The 20,495-nt window shown below is 39.6% G+C and overlaps 1 protein-coding gene across 1 annotated transcript in view; it reads left to right on the forward strand.

Annotated features, from left to right (window-relative positions):
- The first annotated feature begins 361 nt into the window (after positions 1-361).
- The window catches only part of LRRC72 (leucine rich repeat containing 72), a 42,226-nt gene continuing 22,092 nt past the window's right edge, over positions 362-20,495 (forward strand). Inside the window, exons 1-3 of the mRNA XM_044244545.1 lie at positions 362-454; positions 4,904-4,977; positions 13,464-13,533. Of these exons, the coding sequence (XP_044100480.1) occupies positions 362-454; positions 4,904-4,977; positions 13,464-13,533 (237 nt within the window). The remainder of the gene's footprint in view (positions 455-4,903; positions 4,978-13,463; positions 13,534-20,495) is intronic.

A 20,495-nucleotide genomic window follows, 5' to 3' on the forward strand; every position in this document is an offset into this window, starting at 1 on the left:
GCCAGTGGTACGTCTACTCTTCAGAAAGCTAAGCTTTCTAGTATTTAGAGCTCAGATCAATGAAATTATTATTAGTGGGTGATTGCCACTGGAGTGCTCTGACATAGCGGACCCCTCCATCTCTGGCACGGGCGGCAAGCTGCACGGCACGCTGAATAAACACGAGTGTGTTCAAGGTACAACGTGGTGGGCGCTACAGGGCCACACGTGAAAACGTCATAGAAGGGACTGGCTTCAAATCTTTCCTAGTTTGGATTGGCTTTTAGTCGCCCAGATTGCGGTAACTGTTGGTAACGGACCAATGAGCCGTGGAGCTAGGTTGGATGGCTAGTAGGTGCTGCTGGCCTCCCTTAGTGCCCTGATGGCCTGGGACCCGAACCATCTGCCCCATGTCTCCCTACACTCTACGAGCTTAGTCAGGGCTCCGGAAGTTGCCTTCGAGATCAGCCGCAGGGTAAGCGGCACCCCTTCTCCAGGCCACGAGCCCCTCAGGTCCCTGCGCCAAAGCCCCAGCCAGCGGTCGGCCGGAGCGGGTAGAACAATGGCAGACCCTAGGCCCTCCACTGAGGCTGGAGGTCCGTAATCTCCAGGGTAGGGTGTGGGGATGCCTCTGATCCCCACTGGCGGATTTACATGAACCTTTCCTGGCTTACCGTCCGCCGCCTATGTAACATTGGCAGTTTAGAGATTAGATAATAAAACCACCAATTTGGAATCTTGACTCTCCCACAAATATAAATAACCCAGAAATGCCCTCCCCCTAAAGAGGGCATTTCTGGGTTATTTATATAAAGTGCAAATGGACACATGGAGGAGGAAGGTTTCTTTGATGAACAGTACAAATAGAGTTGTGGGCAGTTAAGCTTAAAGAATGCTTGAGTGGGAAAACTTGTCAGAATTGTTGGCCATAGGAGCTCCCAAGTGCTGAAGAGTTCTAGGGCGCTCTGGGGAGGCTTGGGACTGCCATGTGTATCAAGGCTGGGGCTTCTGTAAGGATTTGAAAGCTACGCACACTAAGTCCTAACTAAGCTGCGGTGCGTGTGGCTTGCATGTAGCTGTAGGAATTTATCGCTGCAGTACCTAAGTCAGCAAAGAGAACGTTTTCGTCTATAGATTTTAACACAGACTTCATTCTTCTGGGATTTCATAATCCCACCGTTTTCAAACACTTTTTCCCTGTTTTATCTAGATCCTCAGGCAAGGGTCCGGGGAGGAAACTGCTATTATCCTCCTTGTGCTGGAACTCTCCATACCCTAATTCCATGTTGCATTGTTTTTATATCCCTGTTTGGTTAATGAGTTAATTTGAAATCTGATTCCTCTCCCCACCCCAGTCAGAAAACTGTTGTCCGAATTCAGTACTTCTGCTGAGTAATATCCTCTACTACCCGACTCAACACTGCAGATTCAAATTCTACCTTCTTGAAATTTGCTATCTCAGCTCCCACTGTGCTCTTGTTTCTCCAACTTTGCAACCTTCCCTCCAAACCCTCTTTCTTCTGCTTTCTGCTTTTGTAGCTTCATTCCCTCCTCCTCTCTCTCAATGTGGCTCCTTCCCAGTGATTGAACCGGGGTCCCACTTGCTCTTGTGCACCGACCAGGCTGTCATCCCCAGCCTGATATCTCTGCTGAGCTCCTCTCTTCCACCGGCAGCTTGCTGCTGGATGCCTTGACCTGTGTGTCTCACCAGCACCCCAATTTCCATGTTTCCAGCTGAGTCCGTCTTCCCTTCCAATCACTTTCTCATCATCATCGCATGAACACATTCATTAGCATCACCACTTGTGACTTTGCTAGCCTGTCTTCTGTCTCATTATTTGCCAGTTTCCATCAATTCTCTCGCACGCCCTCTGTCATGCCTGCTCACTCACTGCTCCTTCCCACTTGCCGCTCTCCTGGTGCCTTGCCTTGATTCGCCAGAGGCAGCCTTGCTTCCTATCTGCAGTTCTCTCTGCACCTCGGCCCATCATACACACTGTGCTCCCAGAGTCATCTTCCTGAAGATCTTTGCTTCGTCAAAAGATCGAGGCGACCCAAGTGTCCACAGATACATAAAGGGAAAAACAAAATATAGTATACACCTACAATAAAACATGATTCCGCCTTAAAAAAGAAGGAAAGGCTGACTCACACTACGACGGGGATGAACACTAAAGATGTTAGGCAGAGCAAAATAAGCCAGTCACAAAAGGACAAATATTGTCTGATTCCACTTAGATGAGGCACCTGGAGTCGTCGAATTTATAGAGAGAGAAAATAGCAGGGTGGCTCCCAGGGGCTGAGGGAAGGGGAAAATTGGCAGTTAGTGTTGAAGGCATACAGTTTCATTTGGGGAAGACGAGAAACTTCTGGAAACGAATGGTGGCCATGGTTCCACAGAACTATGCAGTGAAAACAGTAAATTCCGATAGTCTATATATTTTACCACAATAAAAAAAAAATAGTTCAGGGGAAGAATGCTTGGTGTGCTTCTTTAGATGAAAAGAATATGCTCCTGGTGAAGTTGTGTGTTGATTGGGAACTGGATCCCAATCAACGGATTCACTGAAACTTGAAACTTCTTGGCACAGATTTATGTTCTTTGGCACTTTGACATTAATGCTTGTTGTTAGAGTCATATGAAATTTTTGGTTGGAAAGAAAAATACCATGATAAAAAGCTGGATAAATAAATAATTTATTATAGCAGTGACTTAGATATTATGCTGATAATTTCAATTTCCTTCTTCATCTCTTAATTTTCAAAATTTGACTTAAATCCTTAAATATTCATTCCATGGCTAAAATTTTCAAAGCTTGTGTTATTCTGCCACGACTAAATTAATAGGTGCTTATTTTAAAATATTTGAATGTTACTTTTATTTTTTTTAATTTTTGTCAAATAATTATTTTTAAATGTATTGCTCAGAACGTGAAACTCCTGCATGATCTCAAGTGATTATTTTCTTAACAATTTGGAGTGTGTGCATTTGTGTGCATATAGATGTCATTGACGGGGTACCTGGGAGGCACAGCTGGTTAAGCTTCCAGCTCCAGTCCTGATCTCAGGGTTGTGAGATCCAGCCCCACATTGAGGTCCAAACAGGACTCCATAGTCAGCATGGAGTCTGTCTGAGTTTCCCTCTCCCTCTCCCTATGCCCCTCCCACTTGCTCTCTCTCTCTCCCTTTAAAATACATAAATAGATAAAAATAAATGTCATTGGTAATAAAAACAGTGTTGACATATAACTCCAATGGCATTTTTAATTTTGGATGTGTAGGTATCTATTTCTGCATATATTTAAGTTACTACACAGGATTCTATTGTGAAGTTAGAATTTCCTTTAATGTGGGAATTCTATATTCCCATTAATGTGAGGCATATTTCACAAATGTATCAAATCATGTATATGTGTGCACTCGAGTCCTGCTATGAGTGCTGGATGTAGAATGGCAGGATTGAGTTAAAAGCACATTTATAACTTTAATAGAGCATTGCAAAGTTTTGTGTTTTTTTTAAGATTTTATTTATTTATTTAACAGAGAGAGATCACATGTAGGCAGAGAGGCAGGCAGAGAGAGAGAGAGGAGGAAGCAGGCTCCCTGCTGAGCAGAAAACCCAATGTGGGGCTCGATCCCAGGACCCTGGAATCATGACCTGAGCTGAAGGCAGAGCCTTTAACCCACTGAGCCACCCAGGTGCCCCAGGCATTGCAAAGTTTTAATTCTACTTTGACACAGTTGTGATTGACTATGTATAGAAGAAGCTGCTAGTTTAGATGTTTAAGTTAAAACATCCAGACCCAGATGCAGAGGCCTCCTCCAATGGGTTTTTTTCTAAGCCCTAAAATCAGCTTGCCTTTTATAGAGTTACGAAATGCCCTGATAGAAATACCTCTATGTGAACCAACGAATTCTCTAAGCCCCAAGATTCAGCTTGTGTGACAAGGTAAAATAGAACTTCGGGATAAAAATTAGCAATGACACTCAATCCCTGATATATCTATCTTCTTCACTTCTTATGATATGTGTTCATCCCATTAAATCTAACTTTTTTTTTAAAGTCTTCTACTAAATAACAAATCTCCTGTCAAAATTTCATAAATCACTTAATGACATCACAACCTCACCACCCACAACAAATGCCAACCGAACTTTGGTCACTGTTTTGACTGTGATAATTACAGTGTTTGTCAGATTCCAGTAGTGCAACAATTATACTTTCTACTTCTGTTGTGTCTTGTTAGCTTTACTCCTTCATGGCAAATTATAGATAGGCTTTACTTTTTCCATATCATTTTAGGCCATGTGGCTTGTAGATGATATTTTGTAATCTAGCAAAAGCTCTTAGGAAGAAAAAGCAAAGCACTTAAATTGCTGTTTTTGAAGGAAAAATGTTAGTAACTGGTGGAAAATGAAGACATGGCTCCTTTGCAAAGAAAGGAAATGATATTTATTCACTCATGCATTCCTCTGACGTTTATTGAGAACTCACAGTGTCAAGCACCTGTACGATAATGTGCATTGTATCACACTCCACCTGCAATCATAGCACCAAATATCTTCTGTAAATATGAGTTCTTCATGTTTGAAAGAACATTTAAGAATATTTAAAGACCAAATCACTCTGCCTCATAGAGAACCGAAAACTTGTTTTTGGTGCTCATGTACACGTACGCATTTTTTTCTCTTTGATTAAAAATTATTTACACATCTGTGCCCAGGATTAAGGATAATGAAATTCAACCACAAAAATGATTAAATAGTATATAATTGTAGTGTTGGAATTTATCAGTTTAGAGTGGTTGCCTCCGTATTCACCTTTCGTTTGATCTTCTTGTAGACGTTATTGTTATTGACTGCAAATGTCTCTGTATTTTTGCTCAGTGGAATGTGGCTTGACAGATTAATTATATGTTATCAGGCAGTTGAAGATCAACTAAAGATATGTGGCTTCAAGAGGGATGCTGATGTCTTTGAGCTGTTCCTTTCTCAAATGTGAGTGTACTTTATATAAGAAATAGAAGAGCATCATATTATAATGTTTCACAGATTCAGATTTTTTTTCAAAGATTTTATATATTTATTTGTCAGAGAGAAAGGAAGAAATAGAGAGCAAGCATAAGAAGGGGGAGCGGAAGGCAGAGGGAGAAGCAGGCTCCCCGCTGAGCAAGGAGCCTGATGCGGGACTCAGTCCTAGGACCCTGGGATCATGATCTGAGCTGAAAGCAGATATGTAACTGACTGAGTCGCCCAGGGGTCCCAGATTCAAATGTTGTTTTCCATTGTTTTCCCCAAGAACTGGATAGGCAAGTACTATGCTCTAATTACTTTACCATTCTATTCATTGGTGTCCAAGTCTCTATTAGAGAGGCAAGATGGAAATGGATGAAAACAAAGATTATGGAACCATGCTGAGTTTGAAGCCCAGCTCTACCCCTTCCACCTGGGTGATCTTGGGCATGTCATCAACCTCCCTGTTAGGATTGTCAAGTTTAGTAAATAAAAATACAGTAAGTCCAGTTACATGTAAATTTAATGGAAACAAATGAATTTAATTTTTCTTTGGTATTAAGTTTGTCCCGTACTTCCTTGGGTTTCTCTGAAATTCACATGTAAATGGGTCTTGTATTTCATCTGGCAAGACTCCTTCCTGAATATAACAATGCTATCTTTTTCACAGGGTTGTTAGGTAAACATTGGGTGAGTTAGAAGAAAGTAGAAGAGGGTCTTACAGAAAGTAGAAGAGATGCTTACACAGTAAGCGCTCAGTGAGCATTGATAGAGTTAACAGAATTACTACTACTAGAAAATAATGGCTCATCATACCCCTATATTATAATAATAACCCTTTGATACTAGACCCCTCACCAACAATCCCTGTACTAATTTCACTGGTAAGTAGGAAACCTTCGTTATGTAACAACCCCTCCAACTCCCTAAGGTGGCAGCCAACAAGGTGGGCTCTTCTTCTGCAGAGTATTCAGAGTGCCTGAGAGAGAACCCAGGGGTAAGAGGAAGAGGAAGTTACAGGTTAGATGGGACTCTGACACCACAGGTTTTGCTTGCCAGCAAGTGACATCTGTGCAACTAGACATTGCATTTAACAACAATGATCCTATTCCTACTCTTCCTCCCCCCACTTCATGCTTTTTAATTTCTATGAACTCCATGTATGATATTAAAATCAGTTTGTTATATTTCTATTCATGTATTCTCTGGAACTCAACTACTCTTTTTTTTTTTTTTTTAACTCAGCTACCTTCCAAAGATGTCCCACTTTATCACTGAGTTTAATCACTTTATCTTTGGTTACTTGAGGAAATCCTTTATGAATAAATGTATTTCTTTTGTTATGTGTATATATATTTTCAGGTTTTAAGTGCAGAGAAAAATATTTGTCTTGGTAACAGTCCAAGGGGAAAAATAGCTGGCCAATTCAAGATTTTTAAAAATATGTATTTTAGAAGGGAACAGTATGGTAGATAATTCTGACACACTTAAAGTTACTCTTGGACTCTTTCTACAGATCAGTTAGTTTTATAATAACAATACATATTTTATGTGGTCAAAAGATTGCAACTCCAAACCTTTCATGATTTTAACAACAGTACACTGTAAGGGCAAATAAAGAACAGTAAGAAAAGCTTTAAAACACTAGAGGAAAAAATAGAAATATTGGTCCTCTGACAGTGGGCAATTAGTGGTCTTCTCTAGTGAAGGAAACACATTTTATATCCCCAAAATACTAAGTAACTATGCAATCCATCTGGTACAAAAAAAAAAAAAAAGTTTCTCAGTCCAGAGATCAATACAGTGGGTAAACTAGGTTATTTGCCTGAGTCTCTATTGCCCTGGATTTGTGTTGGGGGGGTGGGGTGACTTATCAATGTCTCCTTGAGTAATCATGGAGAACACATACAACAACAGTGCTGATATACTATTCTCAGCACGAGTCATTGCCATCATTAGGATTTCCTCTCTTTGTCTTCCACTGGCATCACCTTGAAACGCAACAGCCCATTAATGATTTTGAACAGGTTTAAGTGAAGAACTAACACTTTATTTTTTGCTTTTTTGTCTGCACATCTTTTTGCTTTATTAACATATAATGTATTATTTCCTTCAGGGGTACAGGTCTGTGAATCATCAGTCTTACACAATTCACAGCACTCATACCCTCTCCAATGTCCATAACCCAAACACCTTATCCCTCTCCCCACACCCCCAGCAATCCTTGGTTTGTTTCCTGAGATTAAGAATATCATGAATGAAATAGGAGAGATCACAACCAACACCAAAGAAATAAAAACATCTCAAGAATTATAAGCAAAAATACACCAGCAAATTTGACAATCTGGAAGATATGGATGCATTCTTAGAGATGTATAAACTACCAAAACTGAACCAGGAATAAATAGAAAATCTGAACAGACTCATAACCAGTAAGGAGATTGAAGCAGTTTCCCAGGAGAATTCTACCAAACATTTAGAGAAGAATTAATACCTATTCTTCTGAAACTGTTCCAAAAAATAGAAATGGAAGGAAAACTTCCAAGCTCATTTTATGAGGCCAGCATTACCTTGATCCCAAAACCAAAGACCCCATCAAAAAGAAGAATTATAGACCAACATCCTTGATGAACATGGATGCAAAAGTTATCACCAAAATACTAGCCAATAGGGACGCCTGGGTGGCTCAGTTGGTTGGACGACTGCCTTCGGCTCAGGGCGTGATCCTGGAGTCCCGGGATCGAGTCCCACATCGGGCTCCCAGCTCCATGGGGAGTCTGCTTCGCTCTCTGACCTTCTCCTCGCTCATGCTCTCTCTCTCTCAAATAAATAAATAAAATCTTTAAAAAAAAAAAAAAACTAGCCAATGGGCTCCAACAGTACATTAAAATGATTATTTTCCATGACCATGTGGGATCTGTTCTTGGGCTGCAAATTAATCAATGTGATACAATACATTAATAAAGGAAAGAACAAGAACCATATGATACTCTCAATAGATTCTGAAAAAGCATTTGACAAAGTACAGCATCCTTTCTTGATCAAAACTCTTCACAGTTTAGGAATAGAAGGTACATACCTCAATACCATCAAAGCCATCCTTGAAAAGCCCATAGTGAATATCGTTCTCAATTTGGGAAAACTGAGAGCTTTTCCCCTAAGTTTAGGAACATGGCAGGGATGTCCACTATCACCACTGCTATTCAACATAGTACTAGAAGTCCTAGCCTCAGCAATCAGACAACAAAAAGAAATTAAAGGCATCGGAATTGGCAAAGAAGAAGTCAAACTCTCACTCTTTGCAGATGATATGATACTTTATGTGGAAAACCCAAAAGACTCCCTCCAAAACTGCTAGAACTCATACAGGAATTCAGTGAAGTGTCAGGCTATAAAATCAGTGCATAGAAATCAGTTGCATTGCTATCCACCAACAGCAAGACAGAAGAAAGAGAAATTAAGGAGTCAATCCCATTTACAATTGCACCCAAAAGCATAAGATACCAAGGAAAAAACCTAACCGAAGAGGCACAGAATCTGTACTCAGAAAACTATAAAGTATTCTTGAAAGAAATAGAGGAAGACACAAAGAAATGGAAAAATGTTCCATTCTCATGGATTGGAAGAAAAAATATTGTGAAAATGTCTATGCTACCTAAAGCAACGTACACATTTAACACAGTCCCTATCAAAATACTATAAATTTTTTCAAAGAAATGGAACAAATAATCCTAAAATTTATATGGAACCAGAAAAGACCCCAAATAGCCATATTGGCAGCAATTGGGTTTTTTCTCTTTCCTTTTCAATAAAGGTTTTGGAGCGGGGAAGCCGGTTGCAGAGACAGAGCCGAGGAGGGGCTCTCAGCTCAGGGTTACCTTAAACTGTGATCGGAGGCACAGTCAGGCCACTGCTCTTCAAGCAGGGACCCAACAGGTTGTAGATTGGGGAAACATCCTCCTTCCTCCTCCGGAGAAGTGGCACGGGAGCATGGCAGGAAAATACTGGGTTTGGAAACTCCACATGGGGCCGTGCGCCAGAGATAGAAACTCTCGGTCACATGCTGGGTGAGTTTGGAGTGTGACCGGAGACCAGGAAGACAGGAGCGATTGAGCGCTTTTCTCTGAGGGCTCACTGAGGAGTGGGGCCCCAGGCTTTCAGCTCCTCTGGGCCAGAGATTGGGAGGCCACCATTTGTATTCCCGTCCTCCAGAACTCTACGGAAAGCATTCAGGGAACAAAAGCTTCAGAGAACGAACCCAAGCAGATTATTTAGGCCGGCTCCTGGCAAGGGTGGTGCAATCCCACCTCAGGCAAAGACATTTGATAATCACAGCAACAGGCCCCTCTCTGAGAAGATCAGCAAGAACATCCAGCCAAGACCAAGTTCACTAATCAATGAGAGCTGTGGAACTCCAGAGCCAGGAAAATAAAACACATAGAATCCATGGCTTTTTCCCCATGATTCTTTAATCTTTCGAAGTTAAATTTTTTTAATTTTATTTTTTCCTATTCTACTTTTTAAATGTTTCCTCTTTCCTATTTTAACCTTTTTAACTATTTTATCTTATCAATATGTTTTTTAAGAATCTTTTAAAATTTTCATTGTTATAATCCCTTCACTGTACTTAACCTTATTTTTTGTGTTTATATAGGTTTTTTTTTTCTTTAAAATTTTGGGATATGGTTTCTTCTAACACATCAAAATATACCCTAAATCTAGCACAGGGATTTGTTCTAGTCTCCAGCCTGATCCCATTCTTTTTTTTTTTTTTCTTTTTCAACCAACTTCTTATCAATTCCTTTTTTTAAAATGTTTTTTCATTGTCACCTTTACAGTTACATTCCATCCCTTCATCATGCTTACCCTTATTTTTGTGTGTGTATATATATATATATATATATATAAGTTTTTCTTTTTTTAAAATTTTGGAAGCAGTTTTTTCTTACAGATCAAAATACACCCCAAATCAAAATCAAGTGTGTGGCCCTGTTCTATTCACTAGTCTAATATGTATGTGTGTGTGTGTGTGTGTGTGTGTGTGTGTATTTTTTTTTCTCCCCTCCTTTCTTCTGCCCCTGGTTTTGGGTCTCTTCTGATTTGTTAGTGTATATTTTTCTGGCGTCTCTGCTTTAAGACCAGTGGTCCAACTGTGCCTTGGATCACAGTGTAAGGTAACCCGGAGCTGAGAGCATAGTCCTCAACTCCATCTCTGCAGCCGGCTTCCTGACTCTGATACCTAGGAGCTCTGCTATGCTCAGACACCCCTGGTCTTTTTGTGACCCAGCAGATCCTGAGGCCACACTGTCCCTGTGAGGGCTCCACCCCATGCTTAGCCTCTGGAGTGACATCCTCCAGTGGAACAGACTTCTAAAAGTTCTGATTTTGTGCTCTGCTGCTCTGCCACCTGCCGGGAACCAGCCTTTTCCCCCAAGGTCTATCTTCCCATGTATCACTTCAGAGTCATTTCTCCACATGTCTTACCTTCCAGAAAGTGGTCGCCTTCTGTTCCTAGAATTGCTGCTCTTCTCTTTTCTCTCCTATTGAGTTTGTAGGTATTCAGAATGGTTTGATGATCACCTAGCTGAACTCCTGGGACCCAGCAATATTTAGGTCTCCTCCTCCTCCACCATCTTGCTCCTCACCCACAAAACTAAATCTTTTGACTTGAGTTAAAATCCCTTTAAAAGGGAAGCACTTTGTTACATTATGTAATAGCTGGAAATTCAGCATCAAAATCACTAGCATAGGAAAATTAATGACATTAACTTGACACAGGTGATATTTCAAAGTATTAATGTATTAAAATAACTTTTCTGGGAAATCCTTGGGGAAATCCTCTAAGTGGGGTTTGAGCTTCTCTGCTACCACATAATGATTGTTTTATTTTTCACAGGAACGGATGAAGCTAATGTATTATCTTTTCTGCCCAATGAAAAATTTAGGTGTACCAGGATCCAAATGCTTCTTCCAAGAAATAGGCTACATATCTACAGTGAGAAGAGAATGCATTATGTGTATAAGTCTCCTATTAGAAGTTGCTCTTGACGAGTCTGGAATATTTTGTTGTGCCAGAGAAGCACTCGAAGACTAAGAGTGCATGTCTAAAGGATGTGTGGTCTGCTTGAAGTCTTATTTGGGATAGTTTGAGAATTAAAAAAAAAAAAAATGGAAAAGGAATAAGAAAAACTTCAGATACAAGTAGAGTGGGAAAGAGAGTGACTGAAAGAAAGGGGAAGGGTGGATGATCTTCTCAAGTTTTTATTTAAATTGCAGGTTGTTAACATACAGTGTAATATTAGTTTCAGGTGCGGAATTTAGGAATTCATCACTTACCTAATACCTGGTTCTCATTACAAGCACCTTCCTTAATACCCATCACCTATTTAACAGAAATCCCAAACCATCTGATTCAGCAATAATCATCAGCTGAAGCTAAAGCCATTGAATAAGTTATTGGGGCTTGAGACATACACATAGTCATCAGAGGTTTGCCCCACATGTTACTTCTCAATGACAGCATTTGTGCTTTTCCAATGGAGAAACTTGGTGGACAAAGCCAAAACCAAGGGGCTGAACTTCCATCACCAAGAGTGGGACCAAGTGGCATTACTTGCCTCCTTCTGTGATGCAGTAATCACTACCTTTGTTCCTGAAAAATGGTCCACCTGGAAGTTAATCATGAGGAAGCAAGCAGACAAATCAGGAACAGGAGACATTCCATCAGATGACTGTCCTGGACTCTTCAAAAATCAATGTCAAGGTAATAAAAGGGGAATATTCTAAATTAAGAAGACTAAGGGATTATATCAACTGAAATGCAAAGCATAAATGTTGATGGGATTCTGGACTGAAAAAGAAAAGAACTATTAAAAAAATTAGGGGCAACAGGCACAACATGAATATGAAAGGAATGCTAGTGATATTATTGAATTCAATTTAATTTTTAAGGTGTGATAACAGTGTTGTGGCCATGCAGGAGCACGTCCCTGTTTGAGGGGTATGCATGCTGAAGTATTTAGGAGTGAAAGCCCTAATGGTGATAAGTCTGCAATTTCATTTTCAGATGATTCAGCAAGAAAATTATCAACCAATAAGTAACATCTATTATATAGATAAGAGAGAGCAAGCTTAAGTGTGGCAAAATACTTAAAATTATAAGGGCTCTACAACCTTTCATTGTATTATTCCTTCAACATTTTTTAGTTTTGAAATCTTTCAATATAAAAGAGTTTTTGAAAAATGTTTCCTTTGTTTAGAAATATTTTCACATGACTTAAAAGCACGTTCTCCTAAAAATTTTTGTTAAAAACTTCATAGCATTTTCATTAAAATATTTAAAAAATATAGCCCCTCAGTATCCCAAAGTTTAAAAAAAAAAAAAAAAAACTTGTGAAAGGATGTTGCAGCAAATGAGTTAACAGATGTAACATTAATGAACTTTGGTATTGGTTAAGGACTTGGAAGACTTCCTGGCACAGAGTGTGTGCTCTATAGTGTTTGATGCATAAAGACACACATGTATACATATCCAGCCTGGGAACAGTTTCTGCCCTGAGAAATAAAAGAGATCTGAATATTCTAGCCCATAGCAGTCAAGGACCAATCCTCAGGGCTTTGCCCCATTTGTGATCACTCCTCTTCCCCACCCATGCTTGTCCCTTTGCAGAGAGAGCAGCAACAGCAACAAGGTTCAGGACCACCTGCACAGTTCAAGAAGGATGGTAATATTTTGACCCCATAGCTACTAAACCATAAAGGAAAATAAAATACTTCCCCTAGTCTCTGTCTCTCGGCATACGGCCATTTCCACATCTTAAATATATTGTGGCCAAGATCTGGAGAAGCCCAAAGCAAGAACCTTGCAGACGTTGTCCAAGTAGGAGCCAACAGGGTTTTCACATTTTAGGCACAAATCCACTGTCTTCCCCACTTACTTTTTCCTCTCTACCCAGTCCCCAGTAAAATCTTTTTTTTTTTTTTTCAAACTAAGGTCCCAATAAATGTAATCATAATGAAGTATAAATTTCTAGTAATGTGATAGAGTGTTTGCCTTCAGTGTTTCTTTTAAACTGGCTGACAAAAATATTAATCCAAATGAATGAAGTGTTGCGGTGCCTGGGTGGTTCAGTCATTTGGGTGTCAGCCTTCAGTTCAGGTCATGATCCTAGGTTCCTGGGATTGAGCCCCGCGTCTGGCTCTGCACTCTGTGGGAAGCCTGCTTCTCCCTCTCAGCAACCCCTGCTTGTGTTCCCTCTCTTGCTGTCTCTCCCTCTGTCAAATAAATAAAATCTTAAAAAAAAATGGATGAAGTTTTAATGATAGTATTTCAGAAATTAGTAAGTAGGTGTGACAACAATTTTGAAATAAGAGAGAGGCCTTTCCAGTTATTCCAAAGTTCTACTATATAACTCACCTTACCTATGAATAAATTAATTGTTGCTAATATTCACTTTTTCTTTTCTTTTCAGGAATCTGACAGAGGTCATTGATCTATCTAGGTTTAGAAAATTAAAATATTTATGGCTACATCACAACAAGGTAGTGTCATATTTTATCATTAAATAGCTCTGTACTTAAATCACTGTCTTAATCTCCTATTTATAATGGAGTTAATCTTTAAAAAGTATTAATATTTTATACTCCTAACTAACTTTAGGTAAGAAACTCTATACACACAAACACATACATACATTACTATATTGAACTGCACAATTTGTGAGATGTTATCAGACTGCAACTTTACTTTTGTCTCTCATGTCCTGTCAAAACTGCCCAGTGGAGGCTATTTCTTCTGGACTCCTGGAAGAAAACTTCAGCAATCTTGGTGACTCTTCCCATTCCTCTTATGTAATTCAAAATCTTACAGTCCATTGGAGTCCTAGCCATGGTTCCTGTTCAAGATTTATTTATTTTTTGACAGAGAGAGACACAGCTAGAAAGGGAACACAAGCAGGGGGAGTGGGAAAAGAACAGGTTTCCTGTGGAGCAGGAGCCCAATGATGGAGCTCAAACCCGGGATTGTGACCTGAGCAGAAGACAGACGCTTAACAACTGAGCCACGTGGGTGCCGCCCCCAACCTTTAAAAAAGAGATTATTTTGTATTTATTTGTGGTTCCAGTTCAGAATGAGAATGTCAAGGCACCAGGGTGGCTCAGTCAGTTAGGCATCAGACTCTTGATTTTTAGTTCCAGTCAGGATCTCATGGGTCATGAGATTGAGCCCCATATAGGGCTCCACACTCAATGGGGATTCTGCTTGAAGATTCTTTCTCTCTGCCCCTCCCCCCACTCGCAAGCTAGCATGTTGTGCTCTCTAAAATAAATAAATAAATCTTTTAAAAAAGGGGGGGGTGCAATGAGAATGTCTAAGAGAGTATAATAATCCACTTCCAGTCCTCATTTGTAAATAAGCCATCTCCCTACATCCCCTTGCTTATTCAGCTGGAGTTGACTGCAGGTGGCCGCCTACCTTTTTTATTAGCTAGAAGGTGTAGCTGGTTGTTTTTCTCTCCTTTCCTTCTCCTCACTTTTCCTTCCTTACCCAACATTGACATAGAATGGGGAGGTGTGGAGGAAGGGCTGGAGAGAAACAAAGTTCTTACCTGATCTGTACCATCTGGTACTAACACATGTTCAAAGTCAACGTCTTTTCTCTTAACGGATTATTCAGAAGTAGGTTTCTTCAACTCTAATTCCTCTTCCCTGGCCACTCCTGACTTCCTCTCCACTTTTATCCCAGTGGTACTTACAACTGACAGCCTTGAGCTGTGGTAGACTACTCCCTTGGTGGGATTCCTTGTGGAGTACCCCAGATCAATATGCCTTCTGTGGCCTGGTGTGCAGGTCCCAGCACTCACAAGTTTTTCCTGCTGTCAGAAGCCAAGGTGGGTGGTTACCTCCCAGCTGCTACCCAAGTTGATCTAGTTTTCTCAGGAATTACCAGACATAGGGGACCAATAGGTCCCCAACTGCAGGCAATTCTTGTCAATGTCACTGAGCATGAACCTTGAAGTTTCTCTTAGAGGCTAAGGTTCAGGAGGTGATGCCCTCCCACTGCCTCCCCCTAGTGGGTGTCTGACTGGGGCTCCAAGTTCCCTCCATGTCAAAGAGTAGGGCTGAACTAAAATGCAAACACAAACAATCATTACAGTTAGTCAGTTGGTTATTCTCAACTTCCAGTAATTTGACATTCCAACAGCTTGTATTTTTGTTCCTTATGAATTGAATACCCAATCTGAACATTTTGAACACCCACTGATTAAAAAGAAATAATTTCAATTTTTAGCAGTAGTCTGCTTGTGTAGCCCAGATTCACAGCGTTGAATCCCTAGGCAGCCATGTTTATAAAAGCATTGCAATATTACATGGGATTTCCGGTCTTCTTCTTCTGTTAAGTGGAAGCATAAGTCTCCTAAGCTTGAAATCCTTTCTAGGAGAACAAATGCAATCACCTTGAGATCCAGGCGACCAGCAGCTGAAATGGGAATTGCACGCACCACGAAAGGGCATGGAGGTTTAAAACTCTTAAACACCCTGCCAAAAATTATCCTGGGTCCCAGTGTGCGACTTCTGATAAAGGTGGAAATCATCAAAGGCATGGCAGAAGTGACTAATCTTTGTTTTCCATGTGTGCCTCTTGCGGGGTTCAGTTCTGAAGGAAAGAACATGTTCAGTGTCCGCAGTGTGCCTAAAGGGAGAGAGATAATTAGAGATTTTTGAAAACATTTTTTGGCTTTTGGTAGTGAACACCATCCCCTCTCCAACCATTGAATTTTCACACAATTGAATTACAGATCCATTATGTACATAGGAAGGGATTGTATACGCTGCCAACAATTTCTTCTGTTTCCGAAGGGCAGTGGGTGGGGAAGGAATGCAGCAAGAGACTGAATTCTCTCCTTGTGTTGACTCTTTCTGTTCAACAAACCAACTATATTATTTCCAAAATCCTCATCACTTAACTTTGTTCTTTACAATAATAGACTTACTTAGTTCCTAGAACACCGAAAGGATATCCTCCCCAAAACAAGTTTTGAGTGTTGCTTGGGTAAGTAAATAAACTTCTGAGAGTTTTCCTATTGGCCAGTAATTGACTGGTTCCTGCCTGAATAGTCACACTCCATGAAAAAACTAAAGTCTTATTCAGAATCCCAAACTCTGATAAGCGTATTAGCTATGATAGTACTTCACCAAAATTCATACGTAAAACTTTGATTATTACTTTTCTTTACAATCCAGAAAGCAGGGGCGTCTGGGTGGTTCAGTCATTAAGCATTTGCCTTCGGCTCAGGTCATGATCCAGGGTCCTGGGATCTAACCCCACATCAGGCTCCCTGCTCAGAGGGAGGCCTGCTTCTCCCTCTACCGCTTACCCTGCCTGTGTTCTCTCTCTATCAAATAAATAAATAAAGTCTTTTAAAAAATAAAATAAAATCCAGACAGCAATAGGATCACCATTAAGAAGTCATTATACCAGCATAGAAATGGTGTGGAGAAATATCATGGAAAACATTAACATTGACATAAGAATTTAAATATTTAAATATGTAAATATGTAGAAATAGGTAAATATTTAGAATTGCAACATTTAATTAACAGTGGTCTGAATTTGTGATCAGCCTTGTTCTGACACTAGCGAATATCTTAAACTACCCTCTATTTGGGAAAAATGAAGGCACAAAGTAGTAAAATGAACCCATCTTTGTTGCTGATTCATTTATCCAATCCGTACTTTTGCTGAGATGTATGTACTGGATATTATGGTTGTCCATTCAGTGTCCATTTTTTCCTTTTACCTATTGAGCAGAATCTGGCACATACATCTCCTTTTTACTGAGGTAGGTGACCCCATCCCCGGTTCTAGGAAGTGGATCCTGAACTGTCTAACCCATTCAGGATAATCCCATCGTCCTTGTGAGTGGCTAATAGATGAATGGGCACATGTCCCAGTTAAGGTAATAAAGACATGGGATCTGCGGGGAGGCTTTTGTGAGTGCTTTCCTCATTCCTAAAAGAGAGCACTAGCAGAGCAGTCCCTCGTTTCCCTGATGTTTTCTTGCCTGGATATGAAGCAGAAACCCTCCCATCAGCTTGAGAATGTAGGTGACATTTAAAGAAAAGTATGGCCCAGAGAATCATTATGAACTAAGAGGGAGGCTCTCACTATCTCTGGAGTTCTTGGTATGTGAGAAAATAAAGGTTCTCAGTTATTAATGGGCCAGTTTGAGTTGAGCTCAGAAGTTACCCAAAGCCAAAATCCTCCTATCTGATGTGGCTTGTTGTGTACTCACCTTAGGCCACTGATAGAATATACAACAATAAATGTGACAATACCTGCTCTAATAAAATTAAGGGCAGAGGGAGTGGCTGTGCTCATGGTGAGGGCACGGCATTTGCCAACTGCCTGGAATGGAATGGCAGAAAGCAATATTTTGGGGAGGCAATGCACATAGTCTGATATATTTGGAACCTAACATACTTGGGAGCAGAGGCACTTCTCCCCATTATCACATAGTGGGTGACCAGACTGGAGCTTCTGGTCTGACCCTGGATTAGCAGAATAGAAGCCAAGTTGCTTCCAATGCCCCAGCTTTGCTAGATTTGCTCAGGCAGCTCCGTTTCCTTCAGGATGCTCTCTGAGGGCTTACTTGCTCCTCATACTTGCATCGTCAGTCACCGGTTCTGCATCATCTCCATTTCTGGGTCGCCTTTTATTCAGCTACCCTCATAGAGTCAGAGGGAGGCAGCTGCTCTTAGATCCTCTTAGATGAGGCCTTCCAAAGACTCCCTTGCCTCGTCTTCCAGCAAGCCTGACCGAAGGAGGTTTAGGTCCATGGTCAATCCTTTCCAGCCCTCCATGAGAAGTGGAGTGACTAGCCTTGAACAGTACAATTTCAAATGGTCTACCCATTGATCTATTTGTGTTTGAGCTCATCACCTCAAAAATTTTCTACTGAGTCCCACAATGCTGGTATGTATCCTTTAATTTCTGGAAGAACTAGTAGTCCTTTGGAATATTTGATTTGGCTCAGATTAGAAGCAGCATTTGATGAAAAACCTATAGAAAGCTTCACCAAGCGACTGTCCAAAATGGGTTCTGAGTTTCTGCCAGGTAGTAAAGACAAAACAGGTGACAAACTTTACAAATTAAATTCAAATAAAAATACCTCTTCTGGCAAAGTCATTGTTTATAACCTTCATCATTTAAAAAATCATTGAAATACTTATTTGTAATGACACATTCTCTACTAACTGACCAGAGAATGCTCTGATTGAAATAAGCAAAATCACTTTAAGAAAGATCCTGGACTCATTCTTCTATGCCATTAAGATATGTTACTGTTTCCCAAGAGGAAACCAGAAAGGAAGACAAACCACAAGAGATGCTTAATCTCAGTAAACAAACTGAGGGTTGCTGGAGGGGAGGGGGGTGGGGGGATGGGGTGACTTTGTAACGGACATTAGGGAGGGTATGTGTTGTGGTGAGCGCTGGGTGTAGTCTAAGACTGATGAATCATAGACCTGTACCCCGACACAAACAATACATTATATTTAATAATTTTTTTTAAAAATGTTACTGTTTCCCACCTCCTAAGCATTTGGCGCATATTGAGAATTTGGTAAATAGCACAAATATGTATATTTTAGAAAGGAATACTGATGTAAAAAATTAGCAAATCACAATTTAAAATATGAAACAATTATTTTTAATGTGCTATTTTAAATAGTCGCAAAGAATTCTTTGAATTACTATCTTTCTCCAAGTAGCTTTATAACACATAATGGAATTTTAGTTGGTTCCTTCAACAAGGTCTAGGTATATACATAGTTATTTATTCATTTATACATAACATACTTTGTTCTAAAAAACAATTTAGAGCTGCACAAATCCCATAGCAGAGCACAAAAACTGTTAAGGAATAAAATGAACTAGCATGCATTCCACTTAATTTGGGCTCTTACATGTTTCTGTTGCTTCAGGGCAACATTAATTCTATCCTTTATGTCAACTTTGTTGAAAGAATTATATTTTGCCAAATATTTAAAACCTTTTCAAAAAAAGGAAATCAACATGACTAACCTAAATAAGGCTTCACTGCTTGGTTGTGAGAGTCATAGATATCTACGCTATATATCTAGTTTGGACTTAAAATGATTTTACCTTAAAATAAGGTAATAATAGTACTCATACCTCATGAGTTTGTTGTGAAGATTAAATAAGTATATATATAATACATATACCATTGAGAAGACATTAATTTGAAAATGTTTTGATTAGAAAATATTAGTAATTTGAACAATGGAAAATTTTATTTTTTTATTTTTTATTTTTTTAAAGATTTTTATTTATTTACTTGACAGACAGATCACAAGTAGGCAGAGAGGCAGGCAGAGAGAGAAGGGAAAGTAGGCTCCCTGCTGAGCAGAGGGGCTCGATCCCAAGACCCTGAGATCATGACCTGAGTCAAAGGCAGAGGCTTTAATCCACTGAGCCACCCAGGCTCCCAACAATGGAAAATTTTAGATTGAGTATTGGAAAATGCTCCATATGCCAGTATATACAATGCTAGTTGGTTCCTTCAGTAATATTCTGGTACATATATATTTATTTATTCATTTAATACCTAATACACATTTAATACCTAATAAGTTCGCTTAGAACATTTGAAAAACTAAATAATTTTAAGGTGCTATTTTAAATACTTTTAAAGAATTTTTTGAATTGCTACTTTTTTTCATGTAGCTTTATAACATACATCATGGAATTTTAGTTGGTTTAGTATGTGTGTAGTACTTTGGTGGACATATATTTTGTGAGATTAGTTTTTTTATTTCTTTCCATTTTATGCCAAATATTTTTGGATGTATTTTAAATATGATTTTTGGTGAAAAACATTGCTGAAATAGTAGAAAAATAATTTAAGAAGTATTTTCCATTGCTCATGCTAACAATATTTTCCATTACTTCAAAGTATGTTCAAATTCATGTCTTCTGGCTACTTTATATAGAGATTCAACTATTTTAATGAACCCAATTATGATGTACTATATGCCAGTTTTTGATTTGAGAATCAGACAGACTTGGATTTATCCTTGCTCTGTTACCTTGAGAAAGTTGTTTAACTTCACTGAGCCCAGTTTACTCCTAGGTAAATAAGGAATAAAGCAAATAACACAGGGCTACTATAAGCACCACATTAGATAATGCCTGTGAAACCATCTAGCACAGGGGCCAATGATAGCTAGCCTTTTATCAATATGACACTCCCTCTTCCCTTGACTCTAAATCAGCTGTTCTCAACAAGAAGTGACTTTATACACACACACACACACACACACACACACACACCCCATCTTTCCCTTACAGCAGACATTTGGCAATCTCTGGAGACACTTTTTGATTGTCCCAAGTGGAGTGTGTGTGTGCTACTGGCATCTAGTGGGTAGAGACTAGATTTGTTCTTTTTTTTTTTTTTTTTTTTTTTATTTATTTGAGAGAG

This window comes from Neovison vison, chromosome 4, assembly GCF_020171115.1.
Source record: "Neovison vison isolate M4711 chromosome 4, ASM_NN_V1, whole genome shotgun sequence".
NCBI classification, from domain to species: Eukaryota; Metazoa; Chordata; class Mammalia; order Carnivora; family Mustelidae; genus Neogale; species Neogale vison.